Source organism: Notamacropus eugenii, chromosome 1 (assembly GCF_028372415.1).
Source record: "Notamacropus eugenii isolate mMacEug1 chromosome 1, mMacEug1.pri_v2, whole genome shotgun sequence".
Classification (NCBI taxonomy): domain Eukaryota; kingdom Metazoa; phylum Chordata; class Mammalia; order Diprotodontia; family Macropodidae; genus Notamacropus; species Notamacropus eugenii.
The window spans coordinates 762,161,983-762,179,282 of NC_092872.1; the positions used below are offsets into that span (position 1 = coordinate 762,161,983).

General features: G+C 46.9%; 1 protein-coding gene across 7 annotated transcripts; it reads right to left on the reverse strand.

Annotated features, from left to right (window-relative positions):
• Positions 1–1,402: 1,402 nt before the first annotated feature.
• Positions 1,403–16,991, reverse strand: LOC140497245 (uncharacterized). 7 transcript variants are annotated; one of them, XM_072598169.1, is made up of 5 exons: positions 16,761–16,991; positions 15,647–15,723; positions 9,590–9,716; positions 8,119–8,217; positions 1,403–3,694 (listed from the first exon to the last, which is right to left on the reverse strand). In XM_072598169.1, exons 2-5 carry the CDS (start codon positions 15,677–15,679, stop codon positions 1,485–1,487), a joined length of 2,469 nt encoding a protein of 822 aa, XP_072454270.1. In that variant the 5' UTR covers positions 15,680–15,723; positions 16,761–16,991; the 3' UTR covers positions 1,403–1,484. The 7 variants fall into 7 exon arrangements, with proteins under 7 accessions (XP_072454270.1, XP_072454109.1, XP_072454347.1 ...); XM_072598008.1 differs by lacking the exon at positions 15,647–15,723 and adding an exon at positions 15,778–15,853; XM_072598246.1 differs by having other exon boundaries at positions 16,757–16,991.
• Between the last annotated feature and the right edge of the window lie 309 nt (positions 16,992–17,300).

Sequence of the window (17,300 nt, forward strand, 5' to 3'; positions counted from 1 at the left end):
GTCCCACCAAAGAGACTCTCTCACTGACCCCCGTCACCTGTGGGTGGAGGGACTTGTGCGGCCGCTGGAGATCCCGTCCCTGAAGCCTGCTCGGATCTTTTCCTCTCGGTGCTGCGGCCACGGCAGGTCTGGCCTGGGCCTATTGTTCAGTTTTAAAGAAGGGAATGAATCAGCCTTGTTGGTACAGTCACTTCCAGTCTAAACAAGGTTTCCCATTGACACTATCATCTTGTGTGGGAGGATGGATAGCAATTGTAGTTTATAAGAGAAAACTGAGGCTCAGAACAAGTTCTGTGATTTGCTCAAAGACAACCAAATAACTAATACCTGAAACCCAACACGATCTCAACTGTCATTTCTGTCCCTCTGGTCTTTTTGCCACACAGTGCTGCTTCCACACAATGGAGGGAACATTTAGGTAGATGCTAGGTGGTTATCAGTTTAGGAGAACTTCGAGAGGATTCTGGTATTAAGTGGAAGACTGACTGGACAGTCTCTGTTTCAATGCCAATTTCAGATTCTGATTCCCCATCTTCTTTATGTTTAGGATAATGGAAACAAGAACATTTTAGTCTGAATAACCCATTTTCCTTTCCATGTGTCTGCACACTAGGGAACTCAGTGTGTGACATTTAAAGACATAAGCCACTTGGGTACTTACATGTCTTATGAGACAAAGATTAAAATTTAACTTTGTCCTAAATAATATAAGGATAATGAATGGGGCAATAACCAAAGCTTTAAGTATGACTGGGAATCCTGATCTTTCCCCTTTATGGTTGCCCTCCCTAATTAGCTTGCAATTAACAATTTGTATTTATTTTGTATTTTCTACAACATATTTATCAATAGACATGCAATATATTGGCAGCTAGGTGGCATAGTGGATAGAGCATGGGGCCTGGAGTCAGGAAGACCTGAATTTCAAACCTAGTCTCAGACACTTACTAGTGTGTGATTTGGGTAAATCACCTGTTTGACTCAGTTTCCTCAACTTTTGGATAATGGAGTTCAAATGAGATAACTGCAAAGTGCTTAGCATGGTACCTGGCTCACAATAGATGCTACATAAATGCTATAACATGTCATCTCTCCCAATAGATTGTCAAATTTTTGAGGGCAAAAACAGCTTCAAATATTTTCTTTGTATGTTCAGCACAGAGAATGCTTAGCACATAAGACTCTTTTTAAATACAAGTAATCAATCAGCATGTTTAAAATGTGGTGTTCCAGTCTAATTCTGACCTGTCTATTTCACTATATAATTGCTTTTTTTTATATAACTATCTATTCCTATGGGGAAAAAAGAACCCTTTGGAATTTTGGTATTACGTTTCATAAATTAATTTCAAAAGAATTATCCTTCTTATTATGCTAATCTGACAAATCTACAAAAGTTGAATATGTTCCAGTTATTTAGTTGTTTTATTTCTGATCTCCACAATATGGCTGTCTTTATACAAGCCCCAAGAGGCCCAGGTAGGTCAGTTTACAAGGAAGGGATGCCTTTTGTTACTCTGATGACGAGTTAAGTGTCCTTTCAGGCTAAAAGTCTTCCCACATTCATTACATTCATAAGGTTTTTCTCCAGTATGGATTATCTGATGTTTACTAAGAAGTCCTCTGAGGCGAAAAACCTTCCCACAGTCATTACATTCAAAAGGCTTTTCCCCAGTATGAATTGTCTGATGTACAGTAAGATGTCCTCTCTGGCTAAAGGCTTTTCCACACTCATTACATTTATGAGGCTTCTCTCCAGTATGAATCCTTTGATGTAGAGTAAGGAGTTCTCTTAGGCGAAAGGACTTTTCACATTCTTTGCATTCATAAGGTTTCTCTCCAGTATGAATCCTTTGGTGTCGGGTAAACTGTTCTCTCAGGCAGAAGGCCTTTCCACATTCCTTACATTCATAAGGTTTCTCCCCAGTATGAATCCTCTGATGCCGAGTAAGGTATTCTCTTTGATGGAAGGCCTTCCCACAGTCATTACATTCATAAGGCTTCTCTCCAGTATGGATCCTCTGATGTCGAGTAAGATCTGTACTCAGTAGGAAAGCCTTCCCACATTCCTTACATTCATAAGGTTTCTCTCCAGTATGAATCCTCTGATGTCGAGTAAGATCTGAGCTCAGGTGAAAGGCCTTTCCACATTCACTACACTCATAAGGCCTCTTTCCAGTATGGATTCTTTGATGTCGAGAAAGGTGTGTTCTCAGATGGAAGGCCTTCCCACATTCCTTACATTCATAAGGCTTCTCCCCAGTATGAATCCTCTGATGTCCAATTAGGTCTGTATTCAAGTGGAAGGCCTTCCCACATTCCTTACATTCATAAGGCTTCTCTCCAGTATGAATCCTCTGATGTCGAGTAAGCTCTGTGCTCAGGTAGAAGGCCTTTCCACATTCCTTACATTCATAAGGCTTCTCTCCAGTATGAATACCCTGATGTCGAGTAAGCTGTTCTCTCAGATGGAAGGCCTTCCCACATACATTACATTCATAAGGTTTTTCTCCAGCATGGATCGTCTGATGTTTAGTGAGAAGACCTCTGAGGCGAAATACTTTCCCACAGTCATTACATTCATAAGGTTTTTCCCCAGTATGAATTGTCTGATGTACAGTAAGGTGTCCTCTCTGGCTAAAGGCCTTTCCACATTCATTGCATTTATGAGGTTTCTCTCCAGTATGAATCATCTGATGTCGAGTAAGATCTGTGCTGAGGTGGAAGGCCTTCTTACATTCATTACATTTGTGAGGTTTCTCTCCAGTATGAATCCTCTGATGTCGAGTAAGGTGTTCTCTTAGGCGGAAGGCCTTTCCACATTCCTTACAGTCATAAGGCTTCTCTCCAGTATGAATTCTCTGATGTCCAGGAAGGTATCCTCTCTGGCGGAAGGTCTTCCCACATTCATTACATTGATAATGCTTTTCTCCATTATGAATTTTCTGGTGATGAGGAAGCTGTGAATCCTGGAGGAAGGAATTCAAAAATTCATAAGATTTCTTCTCAGAGTGAATTTTTGGATGGAAAGGAAGGAGTGACTTGTGGTTAAAAGGTTTCCCATGTTCACTACATTCAGAAGGTATCTCTCCTTCGTGAACTTGCTGAATTTCATTTAATTTGATGGTTTTGGAGGAAGCCTTTCCAGATTGATGACATCTGGGAGTTTTCCCTCCAATAACAACTTTCTGATGTGAACTGATGGTTGGGCTTAGGAAGATGGGTTTCCCACGTTCATTAGGCTCATTAGGTTTCTCTCCAGAATAAAGTCTATGATATGCAATGAAGTCTGATTTAGATGTAGAAACTATCTCCCTAGAGTAAAGTTTATGACCTTTTCTTGGTTCTGAAGATAAAATGAAGTTCCTTCTGCCTGCATTGTATTTGGGAAGATTCTTTTCTAGAGATACTCTGTGATGTACAAAAAGCTTTGCTTCCAAACTGATACTTTGGACAGATTTATCACCTGTACAATTCATCACTTTACTAGGAATTTTCCTTTGGATGGTATTTCCTTGCAGAGAATTTTTGTTCTCCAAGCTCTGCTGCCTTTCTAATCTGGCATCACAGTCCCAGTCTTCTCTCCAGCTGGAGACACAGAGACCATCCTTTGGGAATCTGTCCTGGAAGAACTGCTTCACAGAAATGTGCAGTTTGGGAGGTGACTCCTTGTTTTCAGACATAGTCTCCCAATCTGAAAAAAAGAAAGAAGAAGGAAGATGGAAATGTCCCCAGTACCCACTTGCTGTACACTTAGCCCTGGTTCTGTGCCTCTTGCAGAATTATTGTTCAATTTTAAAGAAGAGAATGAATCAGCCTTGACTTGTTGGCACAGTCACTTCCAGTCTAAATAAGGTTTCCCATTGACACCACCATCTTGAGAGGGAGGATGAAGAGCAATTATAGTTTATAAGAGAAAACTGAGGCTCAGAACAAGTTCTGTGATTTGCTCAAAGACAACCAAATAACTAATACCTAAAACACAACACAATCTCAACTGTCATTTCTGTCCCTCTGGTCTTTTTGCCACACACTGCTGCTTCCACGTAGATGCTGGGTGGTTATCAGTTTGGGAGTACTTCGAGAGGATTCTGGCATTAAGTGGAAGACTGATTGGACAGTCTCTGTTTCACTGCCAATTTCAGATTCTGATTCCCAATCATCCTTATGTTTAGGATAATGGAAACAAGAACAATTGAGTCTGAATAACCCATTTTCTTTTCCATGTGTCTGCACACTAGGGAACTCAGTGTGTGACATTTAAAGACATAAGGTACTTGGGTACCTACTTGTCTTATGAGACAAAGATTAAAATTTAACAGCTATAAAAGGCAAGATGTAAGGATGGAGAATGGGGTCAGTCAATATGCATTTTTAAGCATTTATTACCTGCCAGGCATTGTGCTAAGCACTGGGGATGCAAAGAAAGGCAAAAGATAGCTCCTGCCCTCCAGAAGCCCACAATGGGGCCCACAATGGGGCCCATAATGGGGCCTCCAACAAGCAAAGCACAAACTGAATAAACAAGATCTGGTTACAAGAAGGACGACACTAGAATTAAGATGAGTTGGGGAAATGTTTCCTGTAGGAGACACAACCTTAGGGTTAGATGGAAAGAATCCAGGAGGTAGAGATGAAGAGGGAGAGGACTCCAAGGATGGGAGACAGCCAGAGAAAATACCCGAAGCCAATAGATGGAGGATCTTGTTTGTGGAATGCTAAGGAGATCATTGTCACTGGATCTGAGGGTGTGTGTGTAGGAAAGTATAAAAGTGTAAGAAGAATGAAAAGGTATGTTTAGGGAGTAAGGTGGGAAGAGCTTTACCAATCAAAAAAGAGGATTTCGGATCTGACCCTATCATGCCAACCTAATCTGTGTGAGGTACCACCTCTGAGCATCTTCCCCTCCCAGACTGATTCTTTTTTGGAAGGCAAACTATCTTCTGACTCAATTCTAACCTAGCCTTTAATCACCAAATGGGCACTGCCTCAGACAAAGACCTGGGAAAGACTTTAGCTTAAAAAGGCCAAGTTCTCCCACTGCATCTTGGGTCGTTGTCAGTAGTCTTAATTTATGTCTTGCCCCTGTACTCTGAGGACTCTGGAAGAGTGAGGCTGATGACTTTGCACAGCTCTGCCTTACTTGAATCCAGTCACTCTCTTGATGTTAATGGTGGGAGAGGTAAAGAAGGGTGCAGTGTACTGGAGCAGAAGGAGAGGATAAGATTGAGTAAGGAGGGGAATGGAATAAAGGAGGAGATCATGGTGGGGGATGTTAGAGAGATGTGACATGCATAGATGGGGAGAAGAGGTGGCTTGTGGTGAATGGCCTTGACTGCTGAGAGGATGGAGGGAGGCCCGAGGAAGAGCTGCTGGGGTGAGTGGTGTGAAGAATCAATCAGGCACAAGTAGGACTGCACTTATGCAGCGTGGGTCGATCAACACTGATGAAGCACCTATTGTGTGCCAGGTATTGTGCTAAGCTCCGAGGATATGAAAAGAGGCCAAAGACAGTCCCTGCCTCCAAGGAGCTTCCCATCTAATGGAGGAGGCAACGTATAAACAAGACCAGACAAAGTCAGCTGTGGACAGGATAATGGGGAATGACCAAGAGGGAGGGCACTGAAAGGAAGAGGAGCCCAATAGAACATTGTGGGCCCAATCATAATGGCTGCACATCTTTCTGAAATCTCATTCAGTAACACATGAAGAACAGCAAAGGATTCAGGGAGGGAGTCATCCAGGACTGTGGTTGGACCAGGAGAAAAGGGATTCAAGAGAAGAAGAAAGTGCTGAACTAGGTCAACAAGGGAGCAGGATCAAGAAGGAAAGAGAGGGGAGTCGGACCATTGCCAATAGCTCTGGAAGGTCCAGGGGGCAGAAGTCAACAGGCTCAGGAGCAGTAAGGCCCAGGAAAAGTTGGAAGGAGATATGATTTGGTACGACCTTCAAAGTCCTTGAATAAGCAAGTATACCTGTGAGTGAGGGTGAAAGGAAGGGTGTGACCAACCCTGGAGATAGTGGAGCTGAGGGAGGAACTGAGGAAGACTGGACCAGCACATGCACTGTCATTCTTGGAAGGAGGGCAGGAGGAGGCAGAGGAGGAGACTATGAGGCAGGCATGAAAGTCACTGAGAAAGAGGGGAGAATGCTGGGGGTGGCAGTGGGGGTAAGTATATAGTACCAAGATCTGGACTGGGTGATAGGTTTGGCTCAAAAGAAGAAGGTACTGAGTGATGATGGGAAAGAGGGAAAAAGTGGGAAGGAGGGGAGAGAGAGAGAGGAGAGAGAGAAAGAGAGAGGCAGAGAGACAGACAGACAGCAGACTAGACTGTGGAAGTGTTAAGGGAGATACAGAATACTGATTCATTTACCAGTGAGTGAGTCAGCAGTTATGAAAGAAGGTACATTACAAAGTAATAATTATCAAAGGTGACTGGTGTTGGTGAAAAAAATATGAATTAGAGAAATATATTAGAACCCACACAAGGTAACACAGTGCATAGAGTGCTAGGTCTGGAGCCAGGAAGATCTGAGTTCAAATCTAGCCTCAGAGGCTTACTAGCTGTGTGACCCTGGGCATGTCACTTCACCCTGTTTGCCTTAGTTTCCTCATCTATAAAATAAACCACTCCAGCGTCTCTGCCAGGAAAACCCTAAAATGGGGTCATGGAGAGTCAGACACAACTTGAAATGACTGGACGATGACCATGACAACAACAAAGAGAACTAGTTGTTAAGTGAACCCAAGACCACAAACTCCTAGGGCAGCAGCTTTGAATCAGTAGGAACTGCTGGGAAAATGAGAAAGCATCCCAGCAGAAAACAGGCTTTGACCAGTAGCTTACAACATACAGAACAACAATTTGTAAAGTAATAAAACAATCTAAACATAAAAGTTCTCATCCTTTACAAAAAATAAGAGGAAAAGAGAAAGTCTTGTCTTTTACAACTAATGAGGCACAGAGAAGAGATTATAAAAGACAGATGATTTTGAATATATGAAATATGAATTTGAAAATGGTGGCCTGAATAAAAACATAGCCAGACTTAAGGAAACTTATGGACTTTGCATCAAGTAACTCTGAAAGAAGTCCAATATTCAAAATCTACAGGGAATTCATTTTAGACTGAGTCATTCCCCATGAGGTGAATGGTCAACGGTTTTAAACAAACTCTGCATAAGTGAAAACAAATGTTCCAAACCTCTACTATGAGAGATACAATGAGAACAAAACTAGGGCTTATCACCTCCCTCTCATCAAGCTGGCAAGATAGTAGAAGGTGGATGGAAATAGCCGAGGGAGGGCAAGGACACTTAGGATCTCTCTAGAAAACATTTCACATTAGGAAAGCGAGACAAGCTACTGCTGAGACCTTGGATCAGGCAAACCCATTGGTGGGCACAAGAGACAGATGTATCCAAGGCCTGGCCCCAGAATTACCTGCAAAGGCAGAAAGTTGCCTTCTGAATGGGGAGAATGGCAGACCAAATCTGGACACCAAACACCAAATATGATGAAGTCAGACAAATGCAGAAAGGCCGGCAGAAACAACAGCGAAGGGCGAAGGGGCAGTGCACGGAAGGAGGCCCATGCCCACGTGACTTTTCTGTTATGAAAGGGAGACCCTGAAAAAGGAATGGGAGGTTCCAGGGGCTGTCCATCTGTCCATCACAATTCCTCCAGGAGGGGGCGCTGTAAGAGGCTGTTTATTGGGAAGTGACTGTGACTTCAAGACAAAACATCAACCAAAAAGATGTAAAGGACGTTACCTTTTCTTGGGGTTTTTAAAAGAAAAAGGTAACATATAATTCTAGGAAAACACACAGAGAAGAGATAAAAGGTAGTGAGGCAGGCTGAGGATGTGCTATCACAGAAAGGAGGGACAGAAGGAGCACAGGGTCTGAGGTCAACAGCCTCTCCAGAGGGCTGCCTGGGTGACCCTGGCCAAGTCACTACACTGTGTGAGGGGGCAGGAACAGATGACTCCTGAGGGTCCAAAGAATCGCACTGACTTGTGAATGGGCCTCCATTTTCTTTCTCCCAGAGGCCTGGGTCCCAGGACTGAATCACAGACACAAGGACTGCCCTGCCTGGGGGTCAGCCAGTCACTCACCTGCACAGCTGCTTGCTGGGACTTCCCTCCTCTCTGGCCTCCAAGGTGCCTCCCCTCGCTCCAGCTGGTGGATCACCTCGGGCTTGGATGTGGCCAGTCCTGTTCAAAGGGAAGGGGAGTCTTGGGATAAAGAGGGAAAAGTGGAAGCTTCCAAATGAGCTCAGATCCCCAAGAATCCACCCTTCTCCCCCCCAGAAAAGATGAAAAACAGCCAAGGATAAAGGAGAGATTCAGGGAAAATCAAGAGAAAGTCCAGGAAGTCGCTGCACTTGGCCCAGGACCACAAAAGGAGACAGCTCCAACAGGCCCTCCTTGGGCCTTTTCAGCTCTTCCTGGCCTGGCCTCTGGCTTCTGCCTTCATGCTCCCGGCTACATCCTGCATGGCCTCATCAGGCTGTCCACCTTGCCTTGACCCTCTGACTAAGAACAGTTCTGACCTTCCACCTACTGTTCATGGACCCTGTATCTTGCAACATCTCTTCCTCCCTGGCAGAGCAGGTCTCTCATCAAGACTTGATGAACTGTTCCCTGGGAAGAAGAAGCCCTTGTGTTCACCAGTCATGCCCAGAGTCCCTCCATTTGACCCCCATAAGTTCCAGCTATTATCTACTCTCAAAATGTCCTCCTTTTCACAGTCAGCCCTTTGCAATTTGACCTGTCTCCTGACTGTGCAACCAATTCTAACCCTAAATGAGGCCTTTCTCTGCCCTCATCCAAGATGGTACATTCCCTAATGTCTATGACTCATTCTCCTCAACATCTGGACTTTCCATGACAGACATCTTTCCTCTGGACTGATTTCCACTTCTGTACCACTACATAACACCTGGCTCTTCCTCAATGGATGTCTTCTTGGCCTCTCAAACTCCACATGTCCAGAATGTGTCCCCCTGAAACCTTCCCTTCTCCTCTGACTGTCCTCTTCACAAGCTGTTTTCTGCCACATCTTTTTGATTCTACGTCATCTCCACTCTCTTTCTAGTCACCACCCTGGGCCAGATGTTTGCCTCTCACCTGGCCCCTGGCTACAACTTCTGGCTGATGCATTCCTAATGCACTGCTCTGTCTGGCTCCAGCTGCCCCCTCTCCATATAGAATGGACTGCTGGCAGAATCCTCAGCTCCATCCTCATCCTACACAAGGGCCAACACAGTATTCTCAAAGGTGCTGATGCCTTTCCTCAGCCCCTCAGGGATTACTGGGATTGACTTAACTGTGATCATGTTGGTTTCCCCCCCCATCTTCTGTCCCCAACAAAACATAAGCTCCTGGGGGCAGGGACTATTCTTTCTGTCTCTGTGCTCCTAGCACCTAGCACAGGGCCTGTCCCACATCCAAGAGAATGAGGACTCCCTGGTCTCTGAAGGCAAACAGTCACCTCGAAGCTTTTTACCAAGGAAGGACCCACAGATCCCTCTGGGGGCTGGGGCTGGGGAAGCAGAGCCAGAGTCCCAGGGGAAGCTGTCCTCACCCAGGCACAGCAGGTTCTGGTAGGTCTCCAGCATCACATTACGATACAGCTCCTTCTGAGAAAGGTCCAGGTAAGCCCACTGCTCCCACGTGAAGACCACTGCCACATCTTGGAAGGTCACTGGCTCCTAAAACACCACATGCCTTTGTTTGTGCTTGTTTCAAATGGACCTGGGAGTATGTGGGGTGCAGTTCTTGGGGTTCTGGCCTCACTGAGATCCATCCAAATATCAATGCTTTGGCTGGTAATAACATCTGGATCATGTAATTACAGCCTTACCCTTCTGAGGGAAACAGCATGGGGAGGGAGGAAGCAGGTTGGACTGCTTCCAAACAGGTTGGTCAAAAGACCTGGGTTCAAATCTACTTACTGTGACCTGGGACAAACCACCAGGCCTGCTGGGAGTGTCTCTGCATCTAGAAAATGAGGGGGACCGAGGGGATGGGACCTCATCCACTGGGGAACAGCTGAACAGGTTGTGGTATATGATTGTGATGGAATATTATTGTGCTATAAGAAAAGATGAGCAGGAGGCTCTCAGAAAAATTGGGAGGTTTCACATGAACCGATGCAAAGTGAAGTAAGGACTGCACACAGTAACAGCAAGGATGTAATGATGATGAGCTGGGAATGACCTAGAATGCTCTAAGACAAGTGCAGGGGACTCGTGATGAAGAATGTCCTCGGGCTCCAGAAAATGAACTGATGGACTCTGAGGCAGAGTGGGGCAGAATTTAAGCCTTTTTTCTTGCTGTTTTTAAAAATTTACAACATTGCTAAGAGGGAAATGTTCTGTATGACTTTGCATGTGTAATGGTATCACACTGTTTGATGGTTACTTTTTGATTTAAAAAATAAAAAGTGCTTCAACCAGTGTGTGGTACACAGCAGGTGCTTAATAGACTAATTTTAAAAAAGAGAAAGGAGTCTGTTAAACTAGATGATCTTTAGGGTCTATTCTGACCCCGGAGTCTTGTGATACCCACATTGTGCTTCCCATTTTGCCAACCCTGACTCTGCCTTACAGCTACTTAACATCTCCATTATAGAGAGGGGAAAACTGAGTTTAGCAAAGCCTCACTGACAAGGAGCAGCTCACATCCAGTTCTTTGCACTCTCTCCATGACTTCATCTTCTTCCTTGGGTCAAAGGCCAAGATCTCCCCTTTATTCTGACATTCCCTACACTGGCTTTTACCAAATCACAGTTCATAGTAAGGAGCACATTACCATCAGCTGTCACTCTCCAAAGAGGGGAGGTGGTCCCTGGGGCTCTTGTTTGCAGACGGCACCGAGGTTTAAGCCATGGCAGAGCCTCAACCATCTACACTGGTCAAACAACCCAGAAGTCTGATCCATCGACATGGCTGTCCTGCAGTCAGATCTAAAGCTCTCAATTCAACGCTGACTCATCCTTTTAAATAGTGATACTCTTGTGGTGAGGCAGAGAGGGCTGTGAGACACCCAGCCCTGAAGGTGAACATCCCCATGGGGAGACAGAAGGACATGGGATGGGCATCAGAAGAGGAGGAGGATGTCATCAGAAAAAGATGTGTGCTACAAACAGCAGGGGAGCCTGGTCACATGGCCAGAAGTGATGGACTCTCTGGGCACTCCATGATGGGCTCTGCATTCCAACACAACTGGAGGAAGGTTTTCAGCACACTGGGTGGACCTTGTGGTTGTCAGTGTAGAAGCAATGTGGAGATGTCTCTCCAGGTAATTCCAAATACTTCTACTAAGTAACCAAAGCCATGTCTTCCCATTCTTTCTAACTGCTTAATTAGCGCAAATGGGCTCATTAAAATGGGTTTTCTGCAGCAACTCCCATAGGGCAAATACCTTTTTACCCAAAAATGTGAACTTCAAAACACATAATTTGGTCTGAGGCTGGAAAAATGCTCGGAAATTAAGCCATTGCCCCTGACCAGGAGCCATATTTACATTCCTGTGATAACAGATATTTATCCTGAGGCTTTGTGTTCCCAAAGCACCTTCACAGCATAATAAGGACAACAGCTCATATTCACTGGCCAGCTTTAAGCTTTACCTATGGTGTCTAGTTTGATCCTTGCCACAACCTGTAGATGTGGGAATGTGACTTGTCCAGGATCACACAGCCAATAAGGCACAAAGGCAGGATTCACACTCAGCTCCACAGCCCTTCCACTGTCTCTATCCTCTGATCTGCCTAACAACCAGGCAGGGCAGACAGCGTAGGGAGGTGGAAGGTGACCAACAACTAGTAAGTGAAGGGGCCAAGACAGAGCTCCAGGCACCTCAGTCCTCCCGAAACCCAAATGTACCCTCCAAGGACCCCGGCTGGATGGCCCTGGAATGTCACACTTGGCAGGCCCAGCCTCCAACACTCCAAAGGGGATCCTTGGCTCCCTCTGTCAGGTTTGCCGGATCTCTCACCTACTCCAGCTGACACAACACAGGCAAACACAAGACACAAATATTCAGCCTTTATTGATGCCTGATCTCCTCTCCTCGGCTTGGAATGGAGAGGACCTGGAGGCCAGAAGAAGCCCAGAGCCTGTTCTAGCAAGAATCCTGAACCTCAGAGCTTGGAAGAGGCACCAGAGACCACTGGAGGGAGCTCAGCGCAGTGACAAGAGGGTTCAGTTGGAGGAACAGGGCTCGAGTTCAAGTCTGGCATTCCAGACTTGTAAACTGTGTGACCTTGGCTAAGTCCTGACCTCTCTAGACCCATTTCCTCACCTGTAAAATGAGGGAGATGGACTGGATGACCTGGGAGGTCCCTTCCAGGGGCAGACCTAGGTCCTAGGAATGAACTCTCTACAGTTTCCTAACAAGGGGTAGGCCCAGCTCCAGTGGAAGCCCTCCAGGGCTGGGGAACTCACTACCTGATAAAACCCACAGCACTTCTGGATGGCTCTAATTCTTGGAAGTCAACTCTGACACCAAACCCAAACAGAACCTGTCAGACCCTCCTCCACAAGATGCCTTACAAATACTCAGTAACAGTTGTCATGGCCTCCCCGACTCTCAGCCTCTCCAGGAAAAGCACACCCATCTCCTTTGATGCTCCCCCCATGACAAGAGCCCCAGGCCCTGCCCCTTCCACCTTCCTCCACTGGACAGCTTCCAGTTGCTCTGCCTTATGCTGGGCCTGGGACCTCACTGATTTAAGGACTGATCTCCTCCCTGGGTTCCCTCCGCTCCCAGCCTTCTCTCACCCACCCCCACCCAGAGCATCCAACGGGACAGGAAGGAGACTCCTCTAAGTCCTCATCAGGCTGTGAGGCCGTCCATCCCCTTCCCTCATTCTGCCCACCTGATGAGCCCACCATCTGTCCAGGTCCTATGGGTCTTTCCCAACACCCCTTAAATCTTGTAGGTCATCACTGCGCTACGAGTCTCTCTGCTGCTGCCCTGGGCAACCCACACCTCTGGAGTCTCAGAACGAGGTGTGTGACCACAGTGTGTCTGAAAAGATGCACCTGAAAGTGATAAGAAGTCACCGAAATTTAACACAAACTTCCCAAAAGAAATTCAGTTTCACGTAATTCCTTTCTTCTATTTATTCATTGTATTTTGTCATGTTTGCATTTATCAATGAAGCTATAATAAGTAAATTTAACTTTAAAAAAAAGTTGGATTGTTTTTACATTAATTGGGAAAAAATTAATTACTTTAGAAAATATTTAGAAAAAGATGGATCTTTGCTTCATCTCATCACAGCCACATATAACCTCCCAAATCCCTCCTGGCTCATTCCCTCCCTCTCAATTCGAGTATCAACAGTCAAGGCCTGTCTCTGAGAGCTCTGCTGAGGCACGTGCTCAGGGGCTGCCCCCCTAGCCCCACATCCCAGACTCTAGTATCTTTTCCGCTTTAGGTGTGGAGGCCATTTGGGGAGACTTCCTGAGGCTCAGCATATCATCAGGGGTTCCCAGGGCTTCTGCAGGAGCCCACCAGCCTCAGAGAATCCCTCATGGAAGAAGTTATTTTTCCTGTGGTTCACCTGGCATTAAGGGTCACAGAGAAACAGGATTCCCTCTGAGGATGCACAGATTGACAAATGCACATAACCCAACCCTGGAATGGATGCCCTTCTCACAGGTGGAGAGCCTTTAATGCAGGGCTTACGTCTACTAAGGCAACTTCATCTTTGCAACTGACAAACAACTACTTATCAATATCCTTCTGAAAAGGGTGCTCCCTCAATCCAAATGAACACCAAGGACCTCTCCCTCCCTGGCCCTGGGCATAGACTGGTCAATCTGCGGGATTGTGACTCTGGCACTCCCAGATTCAGGCTTAGCCAGGTGGGTGCATCAGTGGGAGGATGTATTATTGTCTTCACCCTCTGACTAAGACTGGCAGAAATCTCTCCCAAGCTGCTCAGGCACCTCCCAGGCAATACAGAGAACTAGATCCTCTCCACTTTTCCTCTCCCTTCCAGGCAGACATATATACTTGAGCTCCCAAGCACAGGACCCACTCTGCAGACACTGAGCTCCTCCTCCTTTTCTCTCCCCTGCAGGATCTCAAAACAAGAAGCATCCTTCTAACTTAGGGCAAGTGGTGGAATCCTTATCTCCAACACTGAGCTCTGAACAGGGGCTGCACACTGGCCCAATCATCCTAAAGCACTTCTCAGTTTCAGGGCTTCCCAAAGAACTCCAAAGTTCTCCAATCTGACACATGCAAATGAACACCTGTAACAGAATTTGGAAGCCCAGTCTGCCCTGGATGAGCTAATTGTGTCTACAACTACCTTTATAAGTATTTTTTTAAAAAAAATAGTTCCAATTCCTCTCCCTTCCTTCAACCTCTCCCTCACCCATGGAAAAGGTGAAAGAAATAATTCCTACCCTACTTAGTATTGATGTTCCTGATGGAGCTCCTGTAAGACCTGACAGCTTTTGGATGGAGAGATGTGCAAGCACAAGAGCTAGGTGGCCCTGTTGGTCAGCCAGGGTAAGCTCCTGCTTTGGCACAGACCCATCCTAGCTTTCCTAGTTAGTGTCTCTCTCTCTACACTCCAGACCACCTGGAACTCTGCTGTAACTTTCCAGCTGGAGCAGGAATAGAATAATGAATAATGATAGAATAATGAATCTAGAGTATGTCCCCCCCACCCCAAGCTCCCCATGCCCCAAATTCTGGCAGTAATGACAAGTTGTACCCAGACTACTCCAGGATGTGCTCAGCTCAACCACAGGTCAAGTGACTTGCCTGATCAGAACAGTCAAGTCTTTCACAATGGATCATCATTACAATGTACTGTGCACAAAGTTCTCCTGGGTCTGCTCGCTTCACCCTGCATCAGATCATACAAGTCCTCCTGGATTTTTCTGAAAGCATCCTGCTTGTCATTTCTTATACAGCACCACAGTATGCCATCACCATCATATACCATAACTTTTTCAGACATTCCTCAAATGATGAGAACCCCCTCAATTTCCAATTCTTTGCAACCCCAAAAAGAACTGCTACAAATATTTCTGTACAAATAGGTTTTTTTCCCTCTCTCTCTAACCCTAAATTTCTTTGAGATATAGCAGAGGGTTATGGTTAGGGTTAGTGCCAAATCGGTTGGATCAGTTTACAACTCCACCAACAATGCATCAGTGCGCCAATTTTCCCTTATCCCCTCCAGCATTTATCACTTCTCAAAGGTGTCAGGTGGTACCTCAAGAGTTGCTTCAATTTGTATTTCTCTAATCGATATCATTTAAAGCATTTTTTCATATGGTTATTAATAGCTGTGACATCTTCTTGAAAACTGCCTGTATGTACCCCTTGATCACTGGGGAATGGCTTTTATTTTTATAAATTTGGCTCAGTTCCTTATATATTTGAGAAATGAGACCTTTATCAGCAAAATTTTCTGTATAAAAAGGAGTTTTCTCCAGTTTTTTGCTTTCATTCTAATTCTGGATGCATTGGCTCTGTGTGCGCACACAGTATCTTCACAGACAAATCTCAGGTTTGTTTTAATCCTTGCTCTGTTCAATCATGAAAGTCACCACAGTCTGAAAGGGGGTCTCCCCACCTCCATAAGGAACAGGAATCTCCCACTTACCTGTTTGGCCCTGGCCATCAGCACAGGTGCCATTCCTTTATTTCCAAAGGCCACTCCTCTTGAGGAAGAACAGAGAGCTGGGAAGGAAGAACAGCGAAGGAAAAGCAAACCATGAGAGGTGCTAATCTTACCTGTGATGCTGAAAACAACCCAAGGAGCCACAGAGGGATTATTTTGGCAGATGGGACACAGCAGAGACCTATAGCCCTGAAAATCCAATAATGTGAATTTTAAAGCTCCAGAAGGGTTTGATCCTGGGAGGAGGTAAGCACAGGAGCCCAGGCGATCCAGAGTGAGACCAGACAGACCTAAAAGCTCATCCAAAGGCAAAGCAAGTGTTGCAGCCTGATCGGAAACAAAGTTGCAATTCAGGAAGGAAGACCAGAGTAAACCAAAGAGGAGCCTGCCAGGATCAGAAACCACTGCCCATCTGCAGATTCTCCAAAGAGGCTGGGAGAGCCCACCTTACACAGAAGGCCAGCCTCAAGGGTAGGGGAATGGCTTTCCTTAAGGTCTACACCAACACCTGGGAGAAACGAGAGGGGAGAAGGCGGCGAGCCCAGCCCAAGCAAGGCTGACAGATCAAAGAGACCAGGCCTGTGGGACAGCAAGACACTAGACAGACACAGGACAGACATGGAAGGAAAAGGGATCTGGACCTCGAGCCACGAGAGGCAGAGGGTGATGTCCCCTTCTAAGGGTCTCGGCCCCCCAAAAGCGGACAGGCTGCTCCAGGGGGGCAAACCGAGGCTTGCACGCCGGAGACCTCCCTCTACGAAGCGGAGCCCCAGGAGGGACGCGCGGACCTTGGGGAGCCCACGGATGGGGGGAGGGGCACCAAGCTTTAAAGGGGTGGAGGAAGATTCCCAGCCCTTTGGGGGAGGGGGCGTCCCAGGGTGGGAAGGGGCCTCCTCGACGCCGGCCAAGGGTGCAGACACGACCCCAACAGGAGAAAGCAGGGACGGGGGTGGGGGTGGGGTCTACATGGGCTGAGCTGATTGGCTACAAAGGTTCTAAATGGGGGGGGGGGCAGAACATTACTGGCATCGCAGGCAGCCTCCCCGCCCCTCCCTGGGCGGTTTTAAGGGAAGACCCTCAGCCGCTAATTACCCACATAATTAAAGGGGGTGGGGCGTCGCAAGGTAGAGCAGGTCAGGCTCGGGGCAGGGGTCGCGGGTTCCAGAGGCGCCTCCTTCCCGGGGCTGCTGGAGCCAGGCCGGACCAGACGCGAGGAGGGGGAAGCTGAAGTCACGTGACAATAACCCAGGCATCAGGCGCGGTTTCCATGACAGCCCAGGGAGGGGCGGATGTGGCTGCCGGGTGCGCACTCCTTCCTGGGAAACGTAGTTTGTAGGCTTGGGTGGGCTGTGCGCATGCGCCCGGCTCTTTCTGGTGCCTGATTCTCCCCGGCCTGCTCTCTTGGGACCCCTTCTCCTCTCACTCTCCCTCCCTTAGCCGTGCAGGCCTGGGAGGGAGGCTCCGTCAGGGAACGGAGGCGGGAGACGGTGTCCGCCTCAAAGAACCAGGCCCTAGGGCGGGCCGTAGGCGGCCTGTGAAGGGCTTTGAACGCGGAGCCACAGAGCACTGGGAGGAGGCCCTGGAGCAGGGGACGCGTGTGATGACGTCACTGCCTTGTGACCGCGGTGGGGGAGGG